Consider the following 23,334-nt stretch of genomic DNA (forward strand, 5'->3'; position numbering starts at 1 on the left):
CCGCGTCACAGCTGCTCCGCCCCTCTAATGATATGCAGCGCGCTCCCGTGGAAAAGACTTCGACCGAGTAACAGCGCGTCCCCGCGGCTGCACGGCGCTAATGTGGATAGTTTTTAGCAAAAGCGAGAATTAATAAACCGCGCGCACGGGAGCAGGGAGCAGTCTAACACCTGGAGAACATGGACTCGACCTGAGAGCGAGGTTTTCACGACGCGCTGGGGACGTAAGAAGCGGGTTCCGGTGACAGTGTTCGTCTGTCAGGAAGTTTGACGCGCGCAGCTCAGGAGCGTTCCTCCGCTTTGTTTTGGTCGGTGAAAGTTGTGAGAGCGCAGGGGGACCCCCGTTACATTACCGCTAGACCACCGGGACACCAGCGGGGGACCACCGGGGGACCACCGGGACTCTGTGACGGTGTCGCTGAAGCAGGGAAAAAGTCTGTCCACACTCCAGAGACAGTGTTTCAAGACAGATTTGCACCGAACATCGCTGGAGTTTGTCCAACTTGACTGAAAACATCCCTGGTATTTGGACCAGAAACACTGAAAGGCCTCAATTATTCATCTTTACTGTTGTTTTAGTCCGTTCTGGCTCCGTTGTGTCTCCATGGGAGTCAGATTTATTACTGTCAGACACAGGCCTGTGTTTTTTTTCTTATTTAGGCTGTTATATCCTGTTTAATCCTAAAAGTTCAGATATTCGCAGGATATAATATTATCACACATCAGATAGTGTTGGTGTTCGTGCTATTTTGGATTCAAACCTGGCAACCCAGAGAGGAAAAAACTTCAAAGTGATCAGGAAGAGAGGCCATTAAATCAAAATCACGGAAAGTGTGCTATCTTTTCCCTCGCAGATGGATTTCATACAGGCCACACGGTTGTTGTTGCACCTTTTTTGGTAGTTTTTTTTGTTGCTTTCACATTTGGGGGACACAGTTCTGTGTGAATGAAGCCTGGACATGTGTTGGAGCGGCTGCAGAGGAGCGGAGGTGTGGACCTCAGCAGCTGGATCACTCTGATGTAGGCTTTTCTTTCCCCCCTGTGAAACCTCTCATGTGACTCAAGTTTGTGTTTACAACCCGGGGAAGCGTGTTTTTGTTTTTTTCCTGCTCCAACTTGAAAGAGGAGGACGAGCCCCCCTGTTACCTGCAGGGAGGGGAGGGGAGGGGGGGTCGGCCCCTGCCATGGCGCCCTCACACGCACGCGCACCGGTGTGAGAGGAACCCGAGGACACCGAATGAACTACCTGTGCACCCACTGCGGCTCCGCTCCACTCGGGACAAGTCCCGTCTCGCCCTGACCCGGGTCGCCAGGGCAACAGGTGAGGACTGTCAGCTGACTGTCAGCACGTGACAGGGCTGACGGGTTTACGATGAGGGAGTCATGCAGCAGTCAGGACAAATGGGCAAAACAATGGGAACCAAGAATTGTTTTTAATGAACTACTAGGGTCCAAATCTAAAAATGCAAACACGGGGACACAAAGCAAAGTGTGCAAAAGCAGTTGAATAGGAACACCTGGTATCATCCTGCAAGGAATCATACCTGCATCAACTGTTTAAAGGAGGTGTTTATTCCATTGTGTGATCATTATGGGGGATGTAGTCTGTAGGGCCACAATTTTAGATTTTGATACGATACTAGGATAAAAAAATGATACTTGATACCACAATAAAAATAAAAAAAAGTTCCTATCGGCACCCAAATTATTATTTTGTATTAACAACCAGCATAACACACAGTACTGGTACAAAAAACTATCTGAACACATTCCAACATTATTAATACTCTTCCCATTCTTTTAGTCATTACTGCAGTTGGTATAATGTTTGTCTCTGTTGTTACTTCATTTGTGAAAAATGACAAAACAAGCATCATGATGGTGTCACTGTCTCGTCAGCAGATGAATCCAAAATACATTTAATACGTCAAGTACACTTTCTTGACTATGCTTTCAATGTTGCATTTCATGTTACTAGTGGAAACAGTAACAATGTGGTTAGTCTGTGGTTTTGATGTACTGTATTGCATTATACAGAGATGTATAGGATGATAGAAAAACCAAATGACCATGAAGCAGCATCTCTCTGAAACATTAAAATCACCATGGAGGTTTAGTGCAGGTCACTGCATTGATTTTATCTTGGTTTACCTAACAAGCTGAGTGTATAACTCGGATGAAGAAATATTGGATTATGGATTTATGTTTTTCATTGATATGATCAGAATCTTATTGAATAGATCGAGGTACAGGCCACAGAACATCATCATTCTCCTTCATAAATCTGACCTCTTCTGACCTTTAAATATTGTTATCCGAACCTGCAGAATAACCAGCATTTCCAAAACTCACACTGAGGTTCTACATAACCTTATCTTTTGAAATGTATATTCCAGTGTGTCCGTCTGTGTTTAAACCCCGCCAAGCACATTTGAAACTTTACCCAAGCCAAGAACGAGCAGCTTATTCAGATTGCAAAAATATTCAAACATGGTGGGTTTCCCTGAATCCAAAGCACATGAGCACCTGAAACAGGAGAGACATCAGGGTGGTGGGGGTGGCGGGGGGGTGGCGGGAAGCTCTGAGTTCAGATGCATCACTGGCCAGAGACAGAGCGAGAACTGTGGCTGGGAAAAACAGCCTCAGACTAAACACCTCTCAAAGCAGACAGAGAGGAGTGGGGGGAGGAAAATCCATGTAAATCCTGCAAGTCCTGGAAATATGATACAAGGAAAATAAAGTGGGCACAGCTGACTGGACTGGTACAGTGCAGCCGGCTTCTCCTTTAAATTCCCCACATTCCGCCTGGGAGGTAATTAAAATCAGGAGAGATGAGAGGGTCTGTGGGGGATTGGACAGAGAGGTTAATTGTTGTTTTTTTGATTACAACGACCCCTTGAGGTGCATGTTTTGAGCGAGTGAGGTTTCTCAAATCTGATAGCGGATCCAGCACTCAGGCTACTGGAGAACATTTTGTTTGGTTGAGAAGAGATTCTGTTTCTATGTTACCTGAGGGGCCCACATCCATGCAACTAGTGGGGGAACTGCACACCTCATAAACTCCACGCTATTTAGCATGGGATGAAAATGCCATAAGCGTGAAGTCCTCGGGGGTTGAAGGACAAAAGTGTTTGGCACCCACTCCGTTGGCAGGGGAACATGAGAGTGGCGGAAGCTTGAAAGCAACGTGGCAACGGTCTCCTGACCACAGTCGGACGTGCCCAACATTCCTGTGGGTGATTATTACCATGAAATCCAAAGAGTCAGTGTGTTGCCTCAGGTGCTGATGTTGCCCGTTCCATGCACAGAAGTCGTTTCCCGCTCACCTAGCTGCTCTCTTCTCCGATCGACTCACCGATCCTCAGATCTCAGGCTTCTGCAGCCTCCATCCTCAGACAGCGACAGTCACTTGTCACTGGTTCTCTAGGTTCACCAAGCACATCACCACAGAGCTACTGTAGACAGACCTGCTGCATGTGTGTTTTCCTCTTTTTCTTGTGGACCTTTAGGAAACTATTGACCGGCAAGTTCTGCTAGAGATGAATCTTGTTTGCAATATAAAAACAGCATGATTAAAGCACATGCTTTGCCCCAACAGTGATTTGTTTTGCTACAGGATCAACCATGGTAAATTGAATGCTAAATGGACTGTATTTATACAGAGCTTCTCCAGTGTTATTGAGCACTCAAAGCTCTTTACAGTACAAGTCACATTCACACATAATTATACAGCGCTTTTATACTCAGCGCTTTTTCTATCACGCACCATTCACACACTGTCAGCACAGCTGTCAGGGGGGATTTGGGGTTCAGTATCTTCCCCTAGGACCCTTCAGAATGCAGACTGGAGGTGCCGGGGATCAAACCACTGATCTTCTGTCTACTTCCTGAGCCACCATCCATGAGTATATAAAGAACCGCAATAATATCTGTCCCGATACTGATCTTACTAAGCAGATCAAGTGTCGGCCACATGCGTCAGATCATGGCATGCAGTTTCTTTATAGTCATCAGTTGCATTCATTTAGGCACAACAAGCTGCCATAGTTGAGGTACTGGAGAAGGGAAGAAAAAGCATCAGTGCATCTCTGGTAGAGAAGGCATTGGACTGTTTTAAGCCTTAAGTAAAGTCAGTCAAATGTCCTCATCATCTGGCGTAAAACTGAGTTCATGTTTAAGGACATCAAAGTCACAAGAAGACAAGTCCGGTGGTTTTCATCTTTTGTTGAATTAGTTTAAATCCCCTTGATGTATTGGTCCAAATTTAGGGGAAACCCTGTCCATTGAAGGAAATGCCTCAGTTTATAATGCTGTTGACACTTGAAGAGAGCAGAAGATGTGGCCCTGCTCAGCAATGGAGTTATAACAGCTGAATCTGGTTTCTGCAGCTCGTGCAATCAAGTAGTTTAGAGCTGGTAGATATTTTAAAAAGCCGAAAAGTCCGCGTTAGAATTCATTCTTCCCATGTGATCTGTGCCAGAGCGCTGTCTGCCAGTGTAGTTTGAGTTTCAGCCGTTTCCAATTGTCATTCTTTCTCATGGGCAAAAAACACAGCGCACATTCTCTCATGTGCTGCACACACTCTCATTCACTCGGGCCCTCAGTCAGAGAGACCTTCTGGTCTGTGTTCTGAGAGCTTAGGTTACATTTTTTAAATGCCTGTAAGGGATCAAACGTGAAAAAGGCCTGTGCTGTAAATGGAAATTAGGCTCTCTAACTTGCATCACATTAAAACATTCTAAGGTGTAAATGAATTACAGAAATACCTTTTTATAGTAAGGGCGCGGGACAGCCACTTTATCAGGCCGGCCTTCAGGCAATCATTTCTAAGATCTTGTTATCAAACCCTTAAGACAAAGAAATGGCTTGATACATATATATATATATATATAACTTGAATTAAGAAAAATAAATGTTAACATAATGCACATCTTATCTGCTGAGTTTATGCTGTGAAATACAAGTTTTCATAAACGCAGATACAATGTGTTTGTGAAACGATCATACTGTCCGATTATTGGTCTCTACTGGATACTATGAATTCATTTTTCATATTTTTCCAAACACCCTATTTTATTGATGTTTACCACTTAGTTGATGTTTTATTGGTACTTTACAACCTTGGTCATAAGTCATCTCCCATGTGACTCAGAGACTCTCAATACTCACACTCTTGTCTCTAAGCAATAAAATCTTAACAAAAACAATCACAGCCTCAGTTCTTATGAGCTTATCAATAACCACTTTCTGTTTTTTCATTACTCCAGGCTGTGGGACAGCAGAGACAAGTTTCTGAGGGCCTGTTGGGGCACCATCGTACACAAACTTTGCCACAATGAGTAAGTCTTCTGAATTCTGCTGTGAGGCAGACATTTGCTGCATGGTTTCCTCACAGTGTGAGATAAAAACAGACACACGCAATCACACCAAACACAATCCCAGAGGCCAAAGCCTGTGCGAGCTGCTGCTGCTGTTGCAGACACAGGATTGGTTTTCAGTGTTGTATAGATGGGGTCTGGTTCTCTCCACTGCTCTGTGGTTGTATGAAGTCTGTCCAAGCTACACAAGGAGATTATTTTCTCTCCGTGAGTTTGTCCAGCCAAGGCAGAGGTTGCCCTGAAATCAAACGTGGGAAAAGGCACATCAAAAACACTGCAATCCTTCCCTGGCTCTAATACCATGTCATGGGATAGTCTCAATATGGCTTTAGTTAAAGATAACTGACTAATTGTCTCCCCTCACCTTTCCGTGCACAGCTACGGGCTCCTACCCCTCTCTTTCTCTCTCTCACTTTCTGTCATTATTACACACTCAGATCATCCTTTTTCCAATCTGCACTCTAATTGTTTGTTTTTTCCCAACGTATTATCCTCTCCAGATGAGAGGCAGGCCCTCCACTCTATAATGAAGGACCTGGTTGCCCTCCAGATGACGAGGCGCCAGCCAGTGGTGTCGTACGACAACAGCAAACCCAAGTTGCCGGCTCAGACCAACAGACAGGTACTGTAACAGTCCACCCTAGTGCATCAATGTAAAGTTGTGTTTATAAATCATGATATGAACTTGGGAACCATGGACAAAAGTTTCATCAAAGTCATAAAACTCAGTTACAATCAAGACTCTAAACATCTTGGTCCTAAACTTTAACAATTAAATGAATCCCAACAGACGTTTCTCCATGAACAGCTGTGTGTTGTTGTTGTTTGTACTGTCCCTCAGCAACACAGTGTGCCTGCGCACTGTCAGAATAAAAGCCTGAATAAGATCACACTCTCCATGTCCTAAATCATATTCAGGTGGATAATGTTAATTTGTGTTATTACTTGAAAAGGTTTACTCGCTGTAATGTCTGTCACTGAGCGTTGCTGCAGCTCCTCTTTTCAGCCTCTATCTGAAACACTTGGTTTCAGATAGAGGTTTCCCCCCTTTCCCTGATAAAGCCTGGGCTGCTCTGATTGGGCAGCTTGCCCACTCTGTTTGATTGGTCAACTGTTTCTCATGCGTGTAGAAAAGGTCAGCCTCTGCTCTTACTTTACCTGTGACATCATAATGCTCGATGTTTGCATAATGAAGGAAGTATCGGCCAGACGAATATCGAGAGAGAAACTCTCTTAACCACAGACTTAAGGCTTTTTAACTTAGCCGAACTTTTACATCCACAAATAAACTATTTACCTAGTAGAAGAAAGGAAAACTGAAAAAGGATTATGGCTCCTTGAAGAGGAAGAAGAAGGGTGATAAAGAGGAAAGTCTTCTGTCCACACTTTAAATCTTCAGGTGTCCATTATGTGTGAAAACTCAACAAACTGGGTGAGATTTGCAGATTTTAGGTTGTGTCTAATATGAGTGATGGTGAATTTCCGGGGTCTGAAAAGCTGCCAAAGTATTTTTGTATCCTTATGACTATTGGTGTGTCGAGTAATGCATTTTTACGATGGACAACTGTACTTGAAAAAAAGTGTAATTTTGTATCACCAGTTCAGGAATATTCTCATTGCTTATAGAATTTCCTCTGGCCCACACAGTTCGCAAATTTAGCGTAATGACAGATGAGTTTCCGAAGTAGCCACCCACAACTCTGGGACCCCTTCATCTGAAACAGATTAAATCCAGTTATTTTCATCTACTCTCTCTAAAAATATATCTTTTGCTTGTATGGAAAGTGGCCAGTAGCCCACCCACCCTCGCATTTTACCAGTATCATTGAGTCGCGGCCACAGAAAATAACCATTACAGAAACTCATGTGCTTGGTAGTATTTTCTTAAAACCAGAGATTGTCCCCCAAGGATAACATTCTCCGCCATTTTCTTTATAACTTTGTTTGTGCTTGTTATGAGTGGAAGTGGGTGTTCGCTAATGATGAAGCAACGAAAGAGGCATAAAGGGACATGGGTTCCCAGCAGGCAATTATTGAGTAAGACCGACAGAAGAAGACATGACATGTGGAAGTCATTCTCAAAGTAATTCAGCTCCCAAAAGTCAAACTAATTGAGATGTATTCTTTTGGAAGAATCACTTGAGAAGGTTTGTTCGAATCCCAGCTTGGTCTTTTTGTGTGGATTTTGCATTTTCTCCCCGGGTACTGCAGCCTCCTCCGCAGTCCAAAGACACGGGCCTGCTCGCACATACGCAGATATGTAGAGAATATTGTGGGTCAAAGTCCACCAAGGTTGAACTCCACGCAAAGCCTCACTAAGATTTGGCTCACCACAGGAAGTGAGTGTTTTCTTCGCCGCCTTAAATGAACCGGGAGGCCAAGGTTTGCCACTGATACATTTGAGTATGTGTGACCGGGCCCTAAGTGTGAAACTGTTGGACGCTTGTCTCTGTATGTTGGCTCTGCGATGTACAGGCTTTACTCCACCTCACTCTTAATATCAGCTGGGATTGGCTCCAGCTCCAGGCGTAAGGATAAGCGGTGAAGATAATGAATGGGTTTGTGGTGAATTAACTGGAGTTAAAATATCAGCACAGTCTATCTTATGTGATTACTTCTGATGACCACGTCTTGACCTTTCTGTTTCTGTGTTCCCCCAGGACGATGTCAGGATAAAGTTTGAGTTCTCAGGGGAGAGACGGTGAGTTTGTCTCAGGCTTTGTTTACATGCAGTCTGTGGAGGTATTCTACACACATGCATGTATACGGTACATCCATAAGTGAGTGAGAGAGAGCAGAGACAGACATAAACATACTCACGCACGAGCTGTTCCTGTCACGTTTCAGTTCATGAGAAACGAGCACATCTCAGAGTCAAACACAGGCTCCAGCTTTTAATTCAGACTGGTATGTGAGCTGGAGAACACAGAGGAAAGGACTGTGGTTACTCTGCGGCTGCCAGTACAAACTACAAATATGCAAGGTGTACTGAGAGGAATCTGCTCTCTCTGAAAAACAGCAGCTCGTGTGTACTCTGCTTGCATGTGTGCATGTAACTCAAAAGCAGTTTCCTGAGCAGCCGCTGCAAAGCTCTCATAATCTGCCTGTCTGTTTGATTTCTTCATTTCTTTTTACGCGTAGGATCTTGATGTTTGGACGGCCTGTGCAGTTCGAAGAAATCCAGCAGAAAGTTAAGACCGTGTTTGGGCAGCAGTTAGACCTGCATTACATGAACAATGAGGTAAAGTGGAGACTCAGCTGCTGGTTTACCATTGATTCAGCTTGATTGTTTATTGTGTGTGTGTGCAAAGAAATCTGATATAGACTATCATTTTCCTATGTTTTGACATTATTTTCTGAATTAATATTTTATCCTATTAGATGTCTAATAAAATCTAGTGATATGTAGATTTTCCGTTACAGTTTCCTTAAGCCCAAAGTAACATTTTAATCTTACATTTTAAGATTTTTACTGTCACATAAGACAAAGAAAAGTTAGAAATCCTAATTTGCGAAGCTGGAATCAGGGAATGATTTGGTATTTTTTCAATCAAAATAGATTTTAAACATATTACTACAATAATAACAATAAAGAAGTACAAGAAATAAACTTCACTAAAATGGGATAAAAGAACATACTAATAATATTGATGTACTTAACTTAGATAAATGCAATACAATAATATCTATAAAACACATTTAATCAAAAGCCAGGACAAAGAATTAGCTTCTAAGTTTTTTGTTTTGTTGTAACATGTCTGAATATATACTGTGTTTTTTCATATTCATTTTATTGATCAAACATTTGTGCAGCCTTCATATGTTTGCATTTGTATGTGTTGGATCACGTGTTTGTGCGAGTGTTGATGTGTTGGACTTGTATCGCGGCAGTTGTCCATCCCTCTGCGAGGCCAGGACGACCTGGACAAGGCAATCGATCTGCTGGACCGAAGCTCCAACATGAAGAGCATCAAGATCCTGCTGCTCACTCAGGAGCACAGCAACGTGAGACACAAAAAACACACACACGCACACTCACACACCCATAAACTGGGTGTGCGTTAAAAGTGTACAGTTGCACCACTGCCATTTCTTCATTGCACAGCCCTGTTGTGACAAATCCAGGTTCCTCTTTCATCGATGTTGCATTCGCTGACATGAACCCATAGTTTCAATATGTGTGTGTTCATGTTTAAACTTTTTGTCTCCCCCCCCCCGTCCGGTCCATCCGTCTCTTGACTCTAGGTCTCCTCCCCCTCTCACCATGTGCCATGTAAACAGGTGAGGATCAAGTCATCTCAATCCACTGGAGACGTTAGCGGGGTGTACCAATCTGCCGAGCCCAGAGGGCGCCACCTATCAACCGGTACATATCTTTAACTGTCATTAAATGTCCGCACTCAAAAAAATATTCAAAACTGAATACATTTTTAGTTTCAAATTTCTCCCTATTCCACTGCATCCATTTATTTTCCAGGTTTGTACGTAAAAATGATCACCTAAGAAGCCTCGACATAAATATAGTAAATATTAATTTATAGGCAGGTCTCATGTCAGCGGGCCTTTGCCGTTTTTTTTTTACTACCTCAGTTTCCTTTTCTCTGTTGCCTCCACTCTCTCTCTCTCTCTCTCTCTCTCTCTCTCTCTCTCTCTCTCTCTCTGCTCTGGCTCTGGCTCTGGCTGTTCTTTCTTTGGCTTCCCCTTCTAGCAATGGGTCCTCTTCCTTTTCCTGTTCACCATCACTAGACGATGCCTGCTGGACGGCAGCCAATCAGATTACGGAGCTCTATTAGTGTGGTGGACCAGTGGCCTGGTTTAGGATCTTTATTTTTTTTCCCCTAGAGCACTGGGGGGGTTCTGAACTTCATGACAGCAGCAGGCCATAAATATAAAAACTATAAAAATCGCAGCCGTTACTCCAGTCAGGAGTGTTTGTTTCTTCTTTGACACACTTTTTTCACAATTATTTATGGATCTGTGTAGGAGTTGAGTATCTGCGTGGTTGCTTTGTGCTGCTTGTTCTTCATATATATAAATCTCAACATGGGCCCATTAGTTTAAAAAATGATACAAAAAGCACATTGTTGCTGCAATTTTTAAAATACAAATATTGTCTTGAATCTTATTTTTCCTACATCTAATTTCTTTTTATGCTCATAACTGCTGTCTAATCCCAGGTTCTCAGAACACGGGGCGTAGCTCGCCGCCTCCTGGCTATGTGCCCGAGCGCCAGCAGAGGATCGCCCGCCAAGGTTCATACACCAGCATAAACAGTGAGGGGGAGTTCATCCCAGAGACCAGCGATCAGTGTGTGAGTCATAGCTTCACAATAAAAGGGGAAAATCCGCCTTAAAAAAAGAATTCATGTGATGTGTTTATGATCTCGAGACTATTAAAATTGGTTCACATAAACAACTCGGCCTCAACAGCTTGAATCAGGACCTTTTACAGGCACTGAAAGTTGTTTGGCTGATTGTAGTTAAATTTTCATGCAGGAATGATAAGAGTTGTAAAGAAGCTAAATTATTTGTGAGTAGAAGGTCAAGCTAGGCATTCATTGAGTCTCCAGACTTATTCATTTGTACCTTCGCTGCCAGCAAAGCTATTTTATAATTCAGGAAATATTGGGTTCATGCTCCCGAAGTTTCCAAATATACATTTTAGGACAGACTCTTCTTCCCGAAACATGTACACACACACACAGACACACACACAACCACAAACACAGCTCTCATTTTCCATTGTGCCCTGTGCAGGTGCTGGATCCCTGGAGCAGTGCAGAAAACTCTGTCTCTGGAAGCTGTCAGTCTCTGGACAGCAACTCAGACAGGTGAGGATCAAACACTGCCCGCCAACATTAATACTTGCACAGGAACTCACTGCCCATTTCATGTTTTATTTTTGGAATAACTGTAACCTTCTCTATGTCAATACCCAAATACGATCTGTGGAAATGGCTACTTTACTTTGGAAAACCTCTCAACATTTTCATACTTCTTTCACACTTTTTTTTCTCTCACAGCCCATCATTGAGGAAGTCTCGCATGCACAGAGCTAAAAGTTACCCTGATAACCGTCAGGAGTGCTCAGGTGAGAACAGCTACAGTCAAAGATTCTTCCAACAGCACCATCCTTTAACTTAAACCCAGTAATGTAGCAGGTTTATCTATCTGATAATTCCGGAATCTAAGTCTGTCTGTATGCAGAAGACGTATCTTGAGAATCGTTCATGTTTTACTCATACAATTTGAATAAACAGACGACCAGCGTGCTACAGCAGCGCTGGTTGGGACTCAACAAGGAAAGTGATATTGTCGCTCACGTTAAAATCAAGGGCACATTCATAAGAGATTAACTGATTCCAGGAAGGCATGTTTTCACTTGGGTCTGCTGCGTGTCCGCTCTGTGTCTGCTGCAGCGCTGCTACGGGAGGTCTTTGGTATGACTACTGAATTACCTCGACTAAAGTAGCCTATGTACTCGACGAAATGCCAGGACTCTACGTTATGAAGTTGTGCATGATCTAGTCCTGCAAATATTTCACTTTAAAAACCATGTTAAAATACTAAAGCCTGAAACAGGAAGTGTTGCAAATATTTAGGACATACGCGACTGATATAGACATTGAAACTGTTTTGCTGTGAACCGCATGGGTACACAGACAAATTAGGCGAGACTCTGTGTCTCTACAAGAGAGACGCGTGTCCTAAAGTTCATGTTCACAGTGAAACAAGCACTGTAATGCCAATCACAAGCATTATTAATAGTCCAGCCTATGCTTTGAAACATCTGAGCATACAACATAACTGATTTGATAAAGAATCCAGCTTATGATATTCAGTGTTTGCCTGTAGTGACCTCATTAATTTACACAAGCAGTGTTTAAGCAGCTAATCTGAACAGTATTTTCATTTTAGGTATAAGCTGTAAGGGAGAGTCAGAGAGTAAGGGAAAGTAGCTCACATGAACACTATGTGACCCACTGTGCAACTGAGCTAAACTGTGGTTGAAATACAGAGTAATCCTGCTGACCTTTGACTTGTTGATATTTGCTTTCAGACAGGGAGAATCATGTGTATGACAGGGTAGCTGGAAAGGGTGGCACCTATCCTCGTAGGTACCACGTCTCCCTGCATCACAAGGACCACAGCGAAGGTAAGATGTCTCCATTTATCCACCATGTACCTGGTCTCATGTGTTCCCTCTGTGGTATTTCCTCCATCCCGGTCATCATGGGACATTCACCTGAGCCTCTGTCTCGCTCTCCTGCAGGTCGCCGGACGTTTCCGCGGATTCGCCGACCCCAGGGGAACCTGTTCACCCTTGTGCCTTCACGTCGGTCACTCAACGGCAGCGAGGAGAGTCTTGGCAGCTGGCAGCTCGTCGATGCCCAGGGCAGACTCCGTCCCCAGGATCGTTCTGTTGCCCATAAGTGTGAGTGTTGATCTGCAGTAGCTGTTTCTTAGAAAATACACTTTACTTTTTAGGATGACATGAATTCTTGAGAAATGAATAGATTCAAGGTTCAAGGGTAAATAACAATGCTGATATTTTCAAATCAAAGCTCCTGATAATCTTATGGTCAGTTACAACCAATTTAACTTTTAGCAGGATGAAAAATTGTTTAAATGGTAGGTCAATGAAAATGGTGCTACTGATTCCAGTGAAGTAAAATAGTTAAACCTGAAAGATGCAGGAAAAGAGGAATTTAACATGTTTCCTCTAGCTGTACCATATGAGTTACTGTGCGTAATTTAAAAAGCACATGAGGTTTAAGGAACACTTTAGAAAATACCTTTGTTTGCTCTCTTATCATAACCAGATAAGAATAAGGTGAACTTCTTACATCCCATAGAGAGAAAAATCTGGGATATTTTAAGCCTAACCGCAAAGTCTGGGAGAAGCTTGTAAGGAAAGTGTGTTAAAGGGTAAAAGTGAAAACAATGCTTTTGTAGTTCTGTCAAGCCATTAGACGTTTTCATGTTACTTCTCTTTTCATATGTAAAACATAGGTTAACAGGTGTGTTGTTGTTTTTTCGCAGCACCCAGCGCTCCAGTAACATGGCGGCGGGGGAAGCTCCTGGGCCAGGGGGCATTTGGACGGGTTTACCTGTGTTACGATGTGGATACTGGGAGAGAGCTGGCTGCCAAGCAGGTCCAGTTTGATCCTGACAGCCCTGAGACAAGCAAGGTGAGATGCTTGCTAGTAAGCTTAACATGGAGTATCTAAATCTGACTGTTTGTTTGGCCTGTGGTGATGCTGGTAGCAGTTTTCATCCTGAAACTGTCAAATTGAGCCGCAGAAACTGGCTTCAGTCCTCAGTACCTGAAGCTGCTGCTGCACAAAGAGTTCTCCACCTGTTTCTTCAAAGTTTGGTGAAGTTCATATCAGTAGGCAGAACCACAGCCTGGAGAATCAGTTGTTGTTGTTGTGAATACCAACGTCCCAGCCACCACCGCTGCTACAGAGCGCTGGTTGTCTGTTTATTCAAAGTTTATAATCTTGAACGTATCAAATCACAACAAATTGTACACTGCACTTCCTTTGGCCCTGAACAATTCACATGTCAAGTGTGAAGCTGATAAGATGAACAGCTCTCGAAATATGTGTTCAAAAGATAATGGACACCGCAAAATGATGCTTGTTTTCACAGAAACAACATGTGCAGTGTCTCTTTTTGATTCCCCCAATTCTACTTTTGCTTTGGACATTACCTCTTACAAAAACTATTGTTTGTTTTGCGGACATTGCATGTAGACATTTTTGCTACCACCACTTTGACAAAGTTCATCTCTTATGTCAGGAAATGGCATTACATCATTATGCTCACTATTCTCACAGTTTACAGTAACTCATCTCTCTAACCATTAGAGTAAAATATTAAACCTTAGGTTGGTTATTAATCAAATCACACATTGGCACAATAAGAATTACCTCATGTGTTGTGAATGTTAATGTGCTGGAATGTAGGTAGTTAGCATAAATGACTGAGCCAGGGATTAATGAGTTTACCTTCATTTTCCTCAGAAAACAAACTAGAATGACAATCAGTAGACCGCTAACTTACGCCAAGGTCCAACACTCCACTTAAATTCTGCACCAAATCTGTCTTTTAAAGATGCATATAAACTGTCGATTCCCTGCTGAATCCACATTATAACGTGTCTGTAGCTCTGTTGGGTACTGAACAGCAGCTGAAAAACACCTACCCCTATTATGAAACAACATTTAATTCGCAAATTGCACACACTCATAAATCAGTCCCCTATGTATGCCTGATTTTTCACATCAAGATCCATGACTTATTCTCTGGGAAAAAGGTGTAAAAAAAAAAAATGCAATGTTAATGAAAAACAACTCCTGGTTTCGTCTTCTTGTCTGGATCCGTGCCATTCTCTGTTGGCCCATGTCCCATCCTTCAACCAAGTTTTTGTGTTCAGTAGTTCTTGTGCAATCCTGCTGAAACACACACAGACAGGGGTGAAAACACAACCTCCTTGGAGGAGGTGATAATCAAAGCACAGGGAAAAAAAATGTCAATAACCCATGAAGAGGAATGTATTGAAGAGGTTATCTTTCCTCCCTCGGCCTCCATTTTAATGTCTCTTCCTGTCTGCCACAGAGAAAACATGCACTGTCACTTCCTGTATATGTGTGTTGTGGTGGTGGTTGCGGAGGAGCTCGACAGGTCAGCGTCCCCTTGGCCTTCCATCACCCTGCCACTCACTTACACACACACTCACCCTCCCTCGCTCCCCCAGTTTGTAGCAGATGTGAATTAGTTGTTGTTTCTGTTAAAGCAGCTTCTGTTTTGGGACTTGGAGATGACTGTGTGTGTGTGTATGTGTATGTGTATGTGTGTGTGTGTCTCTCTCTCTCTCTCTCTGTTGTGGCCTCTTTCCCTGAAGTAAACACACACTTGTTTTGGAGAACTGTGCTGTTGACTTTTATTTACTCTCTGCTGTCGGTGTCACTTTTTCGCAGAGTCCACATGCAGCCATAAATGACTCTTTTTCATCCCTGTGTTTAAGGTTATTTGCTTGTCATCGGTTTGAGAGAGACGACAGGGATTTGTCATGTCTGAAAAATGCAAACAAAAACAGGAAATGAATAAAGCTGCTCTGTTCAGACATGACAGCCTTCATGTTTAATCTCTGAGATCTGAGCCGTGATATCTCTCTACATCTCAATGTCTCTCTGCAGGAGGTTAGTGCTCTGGAGTGTGAAATCCAGCTGCTGAAAAACCTGCATCACGAGCGCATTGTTCAGTACTACGGCTGTCTGAGGGATCTCAATGAGAAGACCCTCACTATTTTCATGGAGTACATGCCGGGGGTGAGTCCAAGCAATGTCACAGATTCAACCAGCGGTCAGAGCAATGTGTGTTTTCTCAAGTTGAAAACTAGAAATCAAGTCTTTGCGCTCCACAACATTTGCATATGATGGAACAATCGCATCAATAAGATTATAATATAACAAAACAATCATAATTTAAACTCAGGTAACTCAACCAGCTTAATATAAAGAATTAATTTGGTGATATTAAGAAAAGTAGGCATTTAGAAAAGTGATTGTTCCCCTTGAAATGATTCCAATATTTAAAAAAATAAGTACTTAAGTGGCTTTTCAACAACAACACTTTTCGATTAACAATTTTTGAAGTAGCCTGGCCCAGTGTTTCAGGCATTTTAAAATGAGAAGCAACACATACCAATGATGTAAAAGATGAAGAAGCCGTTGATTGTTTAGTAAAACAAAAATTACAATAGGGTGGGTGGTTCATGGGTGAATTCAGGTGAGAAATCCCCCTGGAGGAGAAAATAAAAACAGAACCTCCTGAAAATTAATAATGAATGCCAAATAAAACCCTGCCACCAGTGTGTAGACATATTACTTGTCCAAAAAAGGATAAAAAAAAAAGATTTAGCATTTTGTTGTGCAGTCTTCCAGTAGTCTGCTAGTTTTCATGGAAATCAGTTCTGTAGTTTTTGCATAATCCTGCTTCCAAACAAACAAACAAACAAACAAACAAGAAGTACTAGAGTACTACCCCTAAGGCCCAACAGTCTCCTTATGAAACCACATTGAAATTCGCGAGTTCAGAATTTTTATATGAATCTGCACCAAATTCTAAATATCAGCCCTTTTACCATTTTTTTCATCAAGATCCATGTATTATTCTCTGAGAAGTCAAGGAAAATGTTGAAAAACACCCTCACTCACTATGCAAAAAAAAAGTGCCAACAAACTCCGGATCCAGACCAAAATGTAATGGATTCTGACCCAAACCACATCCTTCCACCAAGTTTTGTGAAAAAAAGTTATTTGGCAGGGGTAGATATGTTAAGAGACATTTAGTGAACAGTTAATTCAGGCTCTTTCACTCCATGCATCCTTTGTTCAAATCTCAAGTGATGGAGCTTGTTGGTGGTCGTAACACATGTGCGTATTCACAGTCTGTTAGTTGTTGCACTGACATCTGAAAGCAGTTGAATTTGAAGGATTCGTTTTCTCATTATTAGGGTTCAGTCAAAGACCAGCTGAAGGCATACGGGGCCCTGACGGAAAATGTGACCCGGAAGTACACGAGACAGATCCTGGAGGGGATGTCCTATCTGCACAGCAACATGATCGTACACAGGGACATTAAAGGTAGTGCTGTTTAAATACACAAGCCTGTTTATGCAGGAGATGCATGAATAGACAGAGATTTTTGGGTTTTACCACGTGCAGAAGATGATTGAAGATGAGTTCAAATATTTGATGTGTTCCATGTCAACTGTGGCTCTCAGGTGCCAACATCCTGCGGGATTCAGTGGGCAATGTGAAGCTTGGAGACTTTGGCGCCAGCAAGAGGCTTCAGACCATCTGCATCTCTGGCACCGGCATCCGCTCAGTGACCGGCACCCCCTACTGGATGAGTCCGGAGGTGATCAGTGGAGAAGGCTACGGCAGGAAGGCTGACGTCTGGTAAGGCCCAGGAAATACACAGCAGTGTCATTCAAAGCTTGATCCCAGTTCATCACACAACTTGATAAATGTCATGTTTGACCCTCATGACTATTAGAAAGATTTTAAATTAATGTTTTAAAGCATCATTTTTGTATAAAGTGTGTTTTGCCTAAGATAATGAGACACTCCTAATGTTTTTTTATGGTCTTACTTTTGATTAATCTAAACTTTTTCGTACTTTTATCATTTACGTTGCTTTTAAAAAAACACTGATTAGTTGGCCGATAAAATTCTGCTGACATGAGTCTTTCACAGATATATCAATATCAGCATTTATGTTTGCCGATATGAAAACTTTCATTTTACAGAAAAAACAATGCAGAAAAGTTTTGCATTTCATGTAAAAGATTTATTTTTTCGTTTGAGTTTCATATATCTTTGTCATAAGGGTTTGACATTGCCAATTTTTTATATTTATAAATATTATTATTATATCTGTATTGGAAATGCTTTCCCTAATATTGTTATAAGCTCATCGGTCGGGCTCTAATATAAATGGATTCATTGTTAACAAATCTTTATTGCAATCAGTGAAAAAGTGACAGATACAAATAATGAAATAGTTTTTTTGGCAAACACATAATAAATTAATCCCTGTGCACTTTTAATTTGGGATTTTTAACGGATTTACAAGTTAACTATTGTAGTTACTCTGATAATCTAGTGTCACACACATTGGAGCACTTGGTCCTGTAAGGGAATAATATCTGTTAATGCTGCTGAAGTGAAACAAACGTGCACATGTGCAAACACAGACGTTGTGGCTTTTTACACTTTACGTGCAGGCAACAATTTAGTGGGAATGTCAAACACCTGCATACAAGTGTTTTTTTAACAACTGCTTTGCATCTCTCAGTAAAACTGGTTCAGTTTAAAATGGGGACAGGGGCGATGTACATGTACTGACTGATCTGAACCCACCAGGGGCTGATGGGATATGTGGGAACTTGATAGAATGAAAAGTATATACTTATTACTCTTTGAATGACAGAAGCTTGATGCTTGTGAAACACTTTTTTAATAAAGTGTGGCGTCTGGTGTATGTATCCTGGTTCTTACCACGCTCCCACACACAGAGCAGAGAACATTCCCTTATGAATGTGATTGGGTGGTGACCCAATAAGGCGAGTAATGTGACTGGCTGACAGCCAGTCAGACAGGTCATAACAGAGGATGGTATGTTCCATGTTCTGAGCCGAGGCTTGGAGGGGGAGTGATGCTCCCTGGAGGGCGTGCACCTCCCCAACAGGTGGAGGAGGCCCTCTGCAGACAGCAAGTGTGAAAGTTTCCACTCCAAACATTCCTTCAAAGCAGCTGGGACAAAATGTGTGGTGTTTGTTTCAGCTTGTTATGAATTACTAATCATGCACATCTTCTACAGGAGCCTTGGTTGTACTGTGGTGGAGATGCTGACAGAAAAGCCTCCGTGGGCTGAATATGAGGCCATGGCAGCCATATTCAAGATCGCGACCCAGCCCACCAACCCACTGCTACCCTCAAACACCTCCGACCAGTCACGGGACTTTATCCGCTGCATCTTCGTGGAGGCCAAACACAGGCCGAGCGCTGAGGAGCTGCTCAGACATCCGTTCTCTCAGATTCTGTGCTGAAACCCGCCTGGTTTCTGAACTTTCTTACCATGAAGTGGCACAGCAGCCTCGGCAGAATCTGCAGCTTCCTCGAAATCAAACCATGACAGGAGTCCAGACCTGGAACAGTGTGAAACCCACTGAGCCTCTGCCACAATGCAGGGGCTTCAAAGACGAATCAGTGTTCGCTCACACAGATCCAAAGTAGAGACAAAGAGATCCAAACTGTCAAACATTGGTGCCTTTAAAACCAATGTAAGTACAAAAGTCACCACCAGGGGGAAACAAAACACAGATGAAGTATCACTCGGATACACACACTCCAAATGCAGCATCACTGAGTCTCAGCACATGATAAAGTATCCTCCCCTGTGTTTACCTTCGCTTGTTGGGCACCTGAGACCAGGAAGTCTCAGGTGTTTGACTTTTAAAGCTACAGCAGGCCTAGAGCTCAAGTGTCCCCAGTGGATGTTGATCGCCCCCCCCCAGTGCACTACAGTGTTAATTGGACAGGTTTTTCCAACTTTGGCAAATTGCAGCTACTTCCTGTTTCTGTTCCTGCTCTGGAACAAAGAAAACTCCACCCTCAGTTAGAACTCCTTTTCTATTTCTGGCTACGAATTGGTGGTAAAAAAAACAACAACAACAGAAGAAGTGATATCACATGGAGTTTTGTCTTTAACTGGAGTTTAATGGCAAAATATTGTTCAGCTGTTGAAAACCTCTGAAGTAAATAAGCTATGTCATGTTTTGGTTTGAGCCCCTCAGGAGACAGAGGATGTGTCTTAGCAATCACAAATTCATGACAAGAGATAAATACACAATTACGTCCACTGTCTTAAACCTCCAAAGACCACGATGCACTGCAGCTCCTCGCTCCAATCTGCCTCTCATCTAAACTATAACCATTCGAATCACAAATTGTGATATCTGTGACTATTTGTTTCTCTCAAAGTAATCATGCAGTCCTCTTTGAAAAACTCAGGTTGATTAACAACACTTTAATAAAGCTCTGAAGGTATTTCAACATTATTTTAACAATCTGGACGAAAATAAATCTGTCTAAAAAGACTTGTAACACACGATGACCTTTCCCACCTTGCCAAAAATGACATGTTTTCTTTGCACAACACAACAAAATGTCAACATATTCTTTTCTATGAAAATATAAAATGATATTAAGCAATCTCATATAACTTAGCTTCGGCAAACACATCCGTCATTAGATCAGGAATTGCAACAGGTTAAAAAATCTTGAAAATTGTGCACAAAATTTTCTATCCATATATGTAGAAGAATGCTTGACGGTTGTGAGAATATTTGCAGAGCAGTGGACCTTCGAGAGCACTGTGGCCTTTATTGATGCCACAGAATTTGGATGTGAAATTGGGAGAGAGGGTGGGGAAGACACCCAGCAAAGGGCCGGGTTAGAACCGAACCTGTGGGTGCTGCAGGAGGACTTGAGGACTTTACACGGGGCGCCTGGTGAGGTAGCTGCACTCCTGATGTTATGTTTTGTAAAAAGGAGAGAGAGAGGAAAGAGATTTGACTCTGAATCTGTCTGCACGGAAAAAATATTTTTTTAGTCACTGTCATTATTGCAGTCTATATCTAAAAGGAGCCTTTAAAAATCTGAATCCGCTCCAAAATTGAATGTGTTCTTCCTTGGGTCATTCCCCATCCCTCCAAAAAATGTAATGGAAATATCTTCAGTAGTTTTTGTGTAATCCTGGGAAACATAAGCTGCATGGTGGAGGTAATTAAGAGAATCAGTGCACTTCGGGAACCAACAGAATTTGGATGCAATCATCATATAAAGCATGAGGACGACATGTAACAGTGAAAGAGGAGCTGGGTGTGGATTTTTCTTCTTAAAGTGACTCTTCTGTGGTTCTACCTCTTGCCTCAGTGTGACTTCTCCTTCCAGCTGCCTTCTTCCTCTCGCAGCTCTTCAGTATCACAGTTGTTCTGAGCCTACAATGTGCCAAAAAGGGACGGAGCAGGGTCATGGTCTGAACTTGGTATCAGTCAGCAGACGGTAAAGGCCTTAATGTGGGACTTCCTTTGCTGAGGATCATACTGTCCATGTGTGTCAGGCCCAAACATCCTTGACAGAGAACCCTTAGCTTAATGATCAATTTTCAATCAGATGCACTTTTTTGTCAAATGAATGTTTTTTTTGTTTTTTTTTGTTCTCGTTACCAAATTTGACTTAAAATGTGAAAATTGTTTCACTTTTATTTATATCCCCACGTCCATTCCAATTAGATTTTATAAGCAAATATATATGTATAAATATATTTTTTATAATTAGACTGTGTCAAAGTTAATGATACTTTCAAGACATAGTTTCGTTCAATTGTAGGAAGCAGCTGGTTTTGCAGACATTACAGAAATGGGGTTTATAAATGAAAAATGGGTGGAAAACGAACTCTGGCTGCACGCTTCTTGTTCCAGCTCCAAACAAAATACTTTCCACACATCCAAAGATATTCATTAAAATGATGATTATCTGACAGGTTATGGAAACTTTGCATCATTTAGCTGTTGTACCTTCTAACATCTACAAGGTCTCATGAATACAACCTTTAAAAAGGCTTCATTTACAAAAGAAGCTCCAGGGAAATGTTTTCATCGGATCTGGGTTATTAAAATGAAATTGAGGGGTGTGTGAGAGACAAAGACGAGCAGGATCAGAGCCAGTGCTGGATGTCAGAGTTCGCTGTTCAAACCAGAAGACGACTTTGTTTATCCCAGGGTTCAGACAACAAGTATTAAATGGTTTTCGGGGGCTGCTGCCTTAACGCTAACATGAAGATGCTTCTATGGGGCTGCTACAGGATAAAGGCAGCTTGAGTAAGTACAGTGTTGAAGAAGACAAAGGACCCTGGGATAATCGAAAGAATACAAACTAGTTCTCTATATATCTATATATGTAAATGTATGATTATGTATCATGACAGGACTTGCAGTGCAAAGTCTAATGTATCAAATTTATTTTACAGCAAGAAAAGAATAGTATCTCTAATGACATATATGTATAAATATACATATGTATATGTATTTGTCATGGCCTCTCTACAAAACAAATAAAGATTTTTTTTAATATCCTGTTTGTTGTTTTTATGCGTCCGTGCTGACGACAGCCAGCGATCGGAGGCTTTATGTTTTTGTACGTCTGTCCCATTCTTGTGAACACGATATCTCAATTTATCCAAATTGGGTTCAGTTGAACTCAAGGGTGAACTGATTCGATTTTGAAACATAAAACAATTGTTCTTCCTTGTGAACGCAATGTCTCGAGAACTCTTTGAGGGAATCCTTTCAAAGTTAGTGGGAACGTTCAATTGGACTCAAAGAAGAAGTGATATAAGTTTGCTGGTCAAAGTTCATAGGAACGCCTCAAGAGAATGCTTTTAATTTTGGCACTAATGTGCACTTGTGGAGTCCAGTGCATGTCTGGAAACTCACAAGGCCACAGTGGTTTCATGAGTCTGGATAAAGAAATGTATGTAGACTGCTAATGCTGTGATTGGTGGAGGCGTACAACCGGTAACTCTCGTCCGTTGGTTTGTCTACATGCATCGGAGGACAGTTGTGCCTTGTCCAGACTCAGTGAGTCCAGTAAATGAAAGCACGCAGGAGACTGAGCTCATTGTTGGCAGCAGGAAGCCACTTGATTGATGCACTCATTTCTCCTCTTTCCTCTTTCTCCCTCATTTTCTTTCTTCCTCTCGTTTTGCTCTTTTGCTCGACTCGTGATGAAAAACAGGAGGCTGAGAAGTTTCTGCTCTGCGACCGTGTCGGGCTGCCAGATGAGAAAACATTGTGTGACACAAAGGGCCTTTTTCTTGAAAAAATGGTGCGACACAGAGATTGGTTGATTTTTTTTTTTTTTATTACCTCCATGAATTAACTAATTACATCTAATGGCATTTCCAGCCTCAGGTGATCTTTATATTTCATCCTAAATAACAAATGTAAGCACATCAGCATGTTAAAGATAGAAAATATCCCTGATAACAACAGGGTGATGACAGCACTGACCTCAGAGCTGCTGACATGACTGTCGACGCCGTCTAATTCCCGGCATATGATCCTATTAAAAGATTTATTGGTAATTAGTGTGGCATCATTATTAAACGTGTTTGTGTCTGAGTGCTGTGCCTCTGAGGTGATGTGTTTGTGTGGTATGCACATCAATGTGTGTGTGGTGTATTCAGGGCCCCAGGATTCCTGCTGACAGGCAGACTGGAGCTTTGGGCCTGAACCGGCTCTCCACCGGCCCTCTTTGTGGCAGCGCTCTGTTTGGACCTGGTGGTGCTGAGTCATTTAGCCGGCCTGTCTGTCCCAGT

At 42.2% G+C, this 23,334-nt stretch overlaps 1 protein-coding gene across 1 annotated transcript; it reads left to right on the forward strand.

Moving 5' to 3' along the window:
* Positions 1-45: 45 nt before the first annotated feature.
* Positions 46-22,090, forward strand: map3k3 (mitogen-activated protein kinase kinase kinase 3). Its single transcript, XM_035181077.2, has 17 exons — positions 46-1,320; positions 5,267-5,338; positions 5,878-5,999; positions 8,038-8,078; positions 8,519-8,618; positions 9,269-9,382; positions 9,623-9,743; positions 10,555-10,688; positions 11,134-11,207; positions 11,400-11,467; positions 12,437-12,532; positions 12,650-12,811; positions 13,420-13,568; positions 15,582-15,713; positions 16,901-17,030; positions 17,171-17,348; positions 18,772-22,090. Exons 2-17 carry the CDS (start codon positions 5,335-5,337, stop codon positions 18,998-19,000), a joined length of 1,854 nt encoding a protein of 617 aa, XP_035036968.1. The 5' UTR covers positions 46-1,320; positions 5,267-5,334; the 3' UTR covers positions 19,001-22,090.
* Positions 22,091-23,334: the final 1,244 nt, after the last annotated feature.

The sequence above is a fragment of the Hippoglossus stenolepis genome, chromosome 16, assembly GCF_022539355.2.
Source record: "Hippoglossus stenolepis isolate QCI-W04-F060 chromosome 16, HSTE1.2, whole genome shotgun sequence".
NCBI lineage: Eukaryota > Metazoa > Chordata > Actinopteri > Pleuronectiformes > Pleuronectidae > Hippoglossus > Hippoglossus stenolepis.

Excerpts from the sequence above, each read along its gene's own strand:
- map3k3 (XM_035181077.2), top strand. Across the intron at positions 11,208-11,399 it reads CTGGACAGCAACTCAGACAG|CCCATCATTGAGGAAGTCTC; the intron begins GTGAGGATCAAA and ends TTTCTCTCACAG. Across the intron at positions 11,468-12,436 it reads TAACCGTCAGGAGTGCTCAG|ACAGGGAGAATCATGTGTAT; the intron begins GTGAGAACAGCT and ends ATTTGCTTTCAG.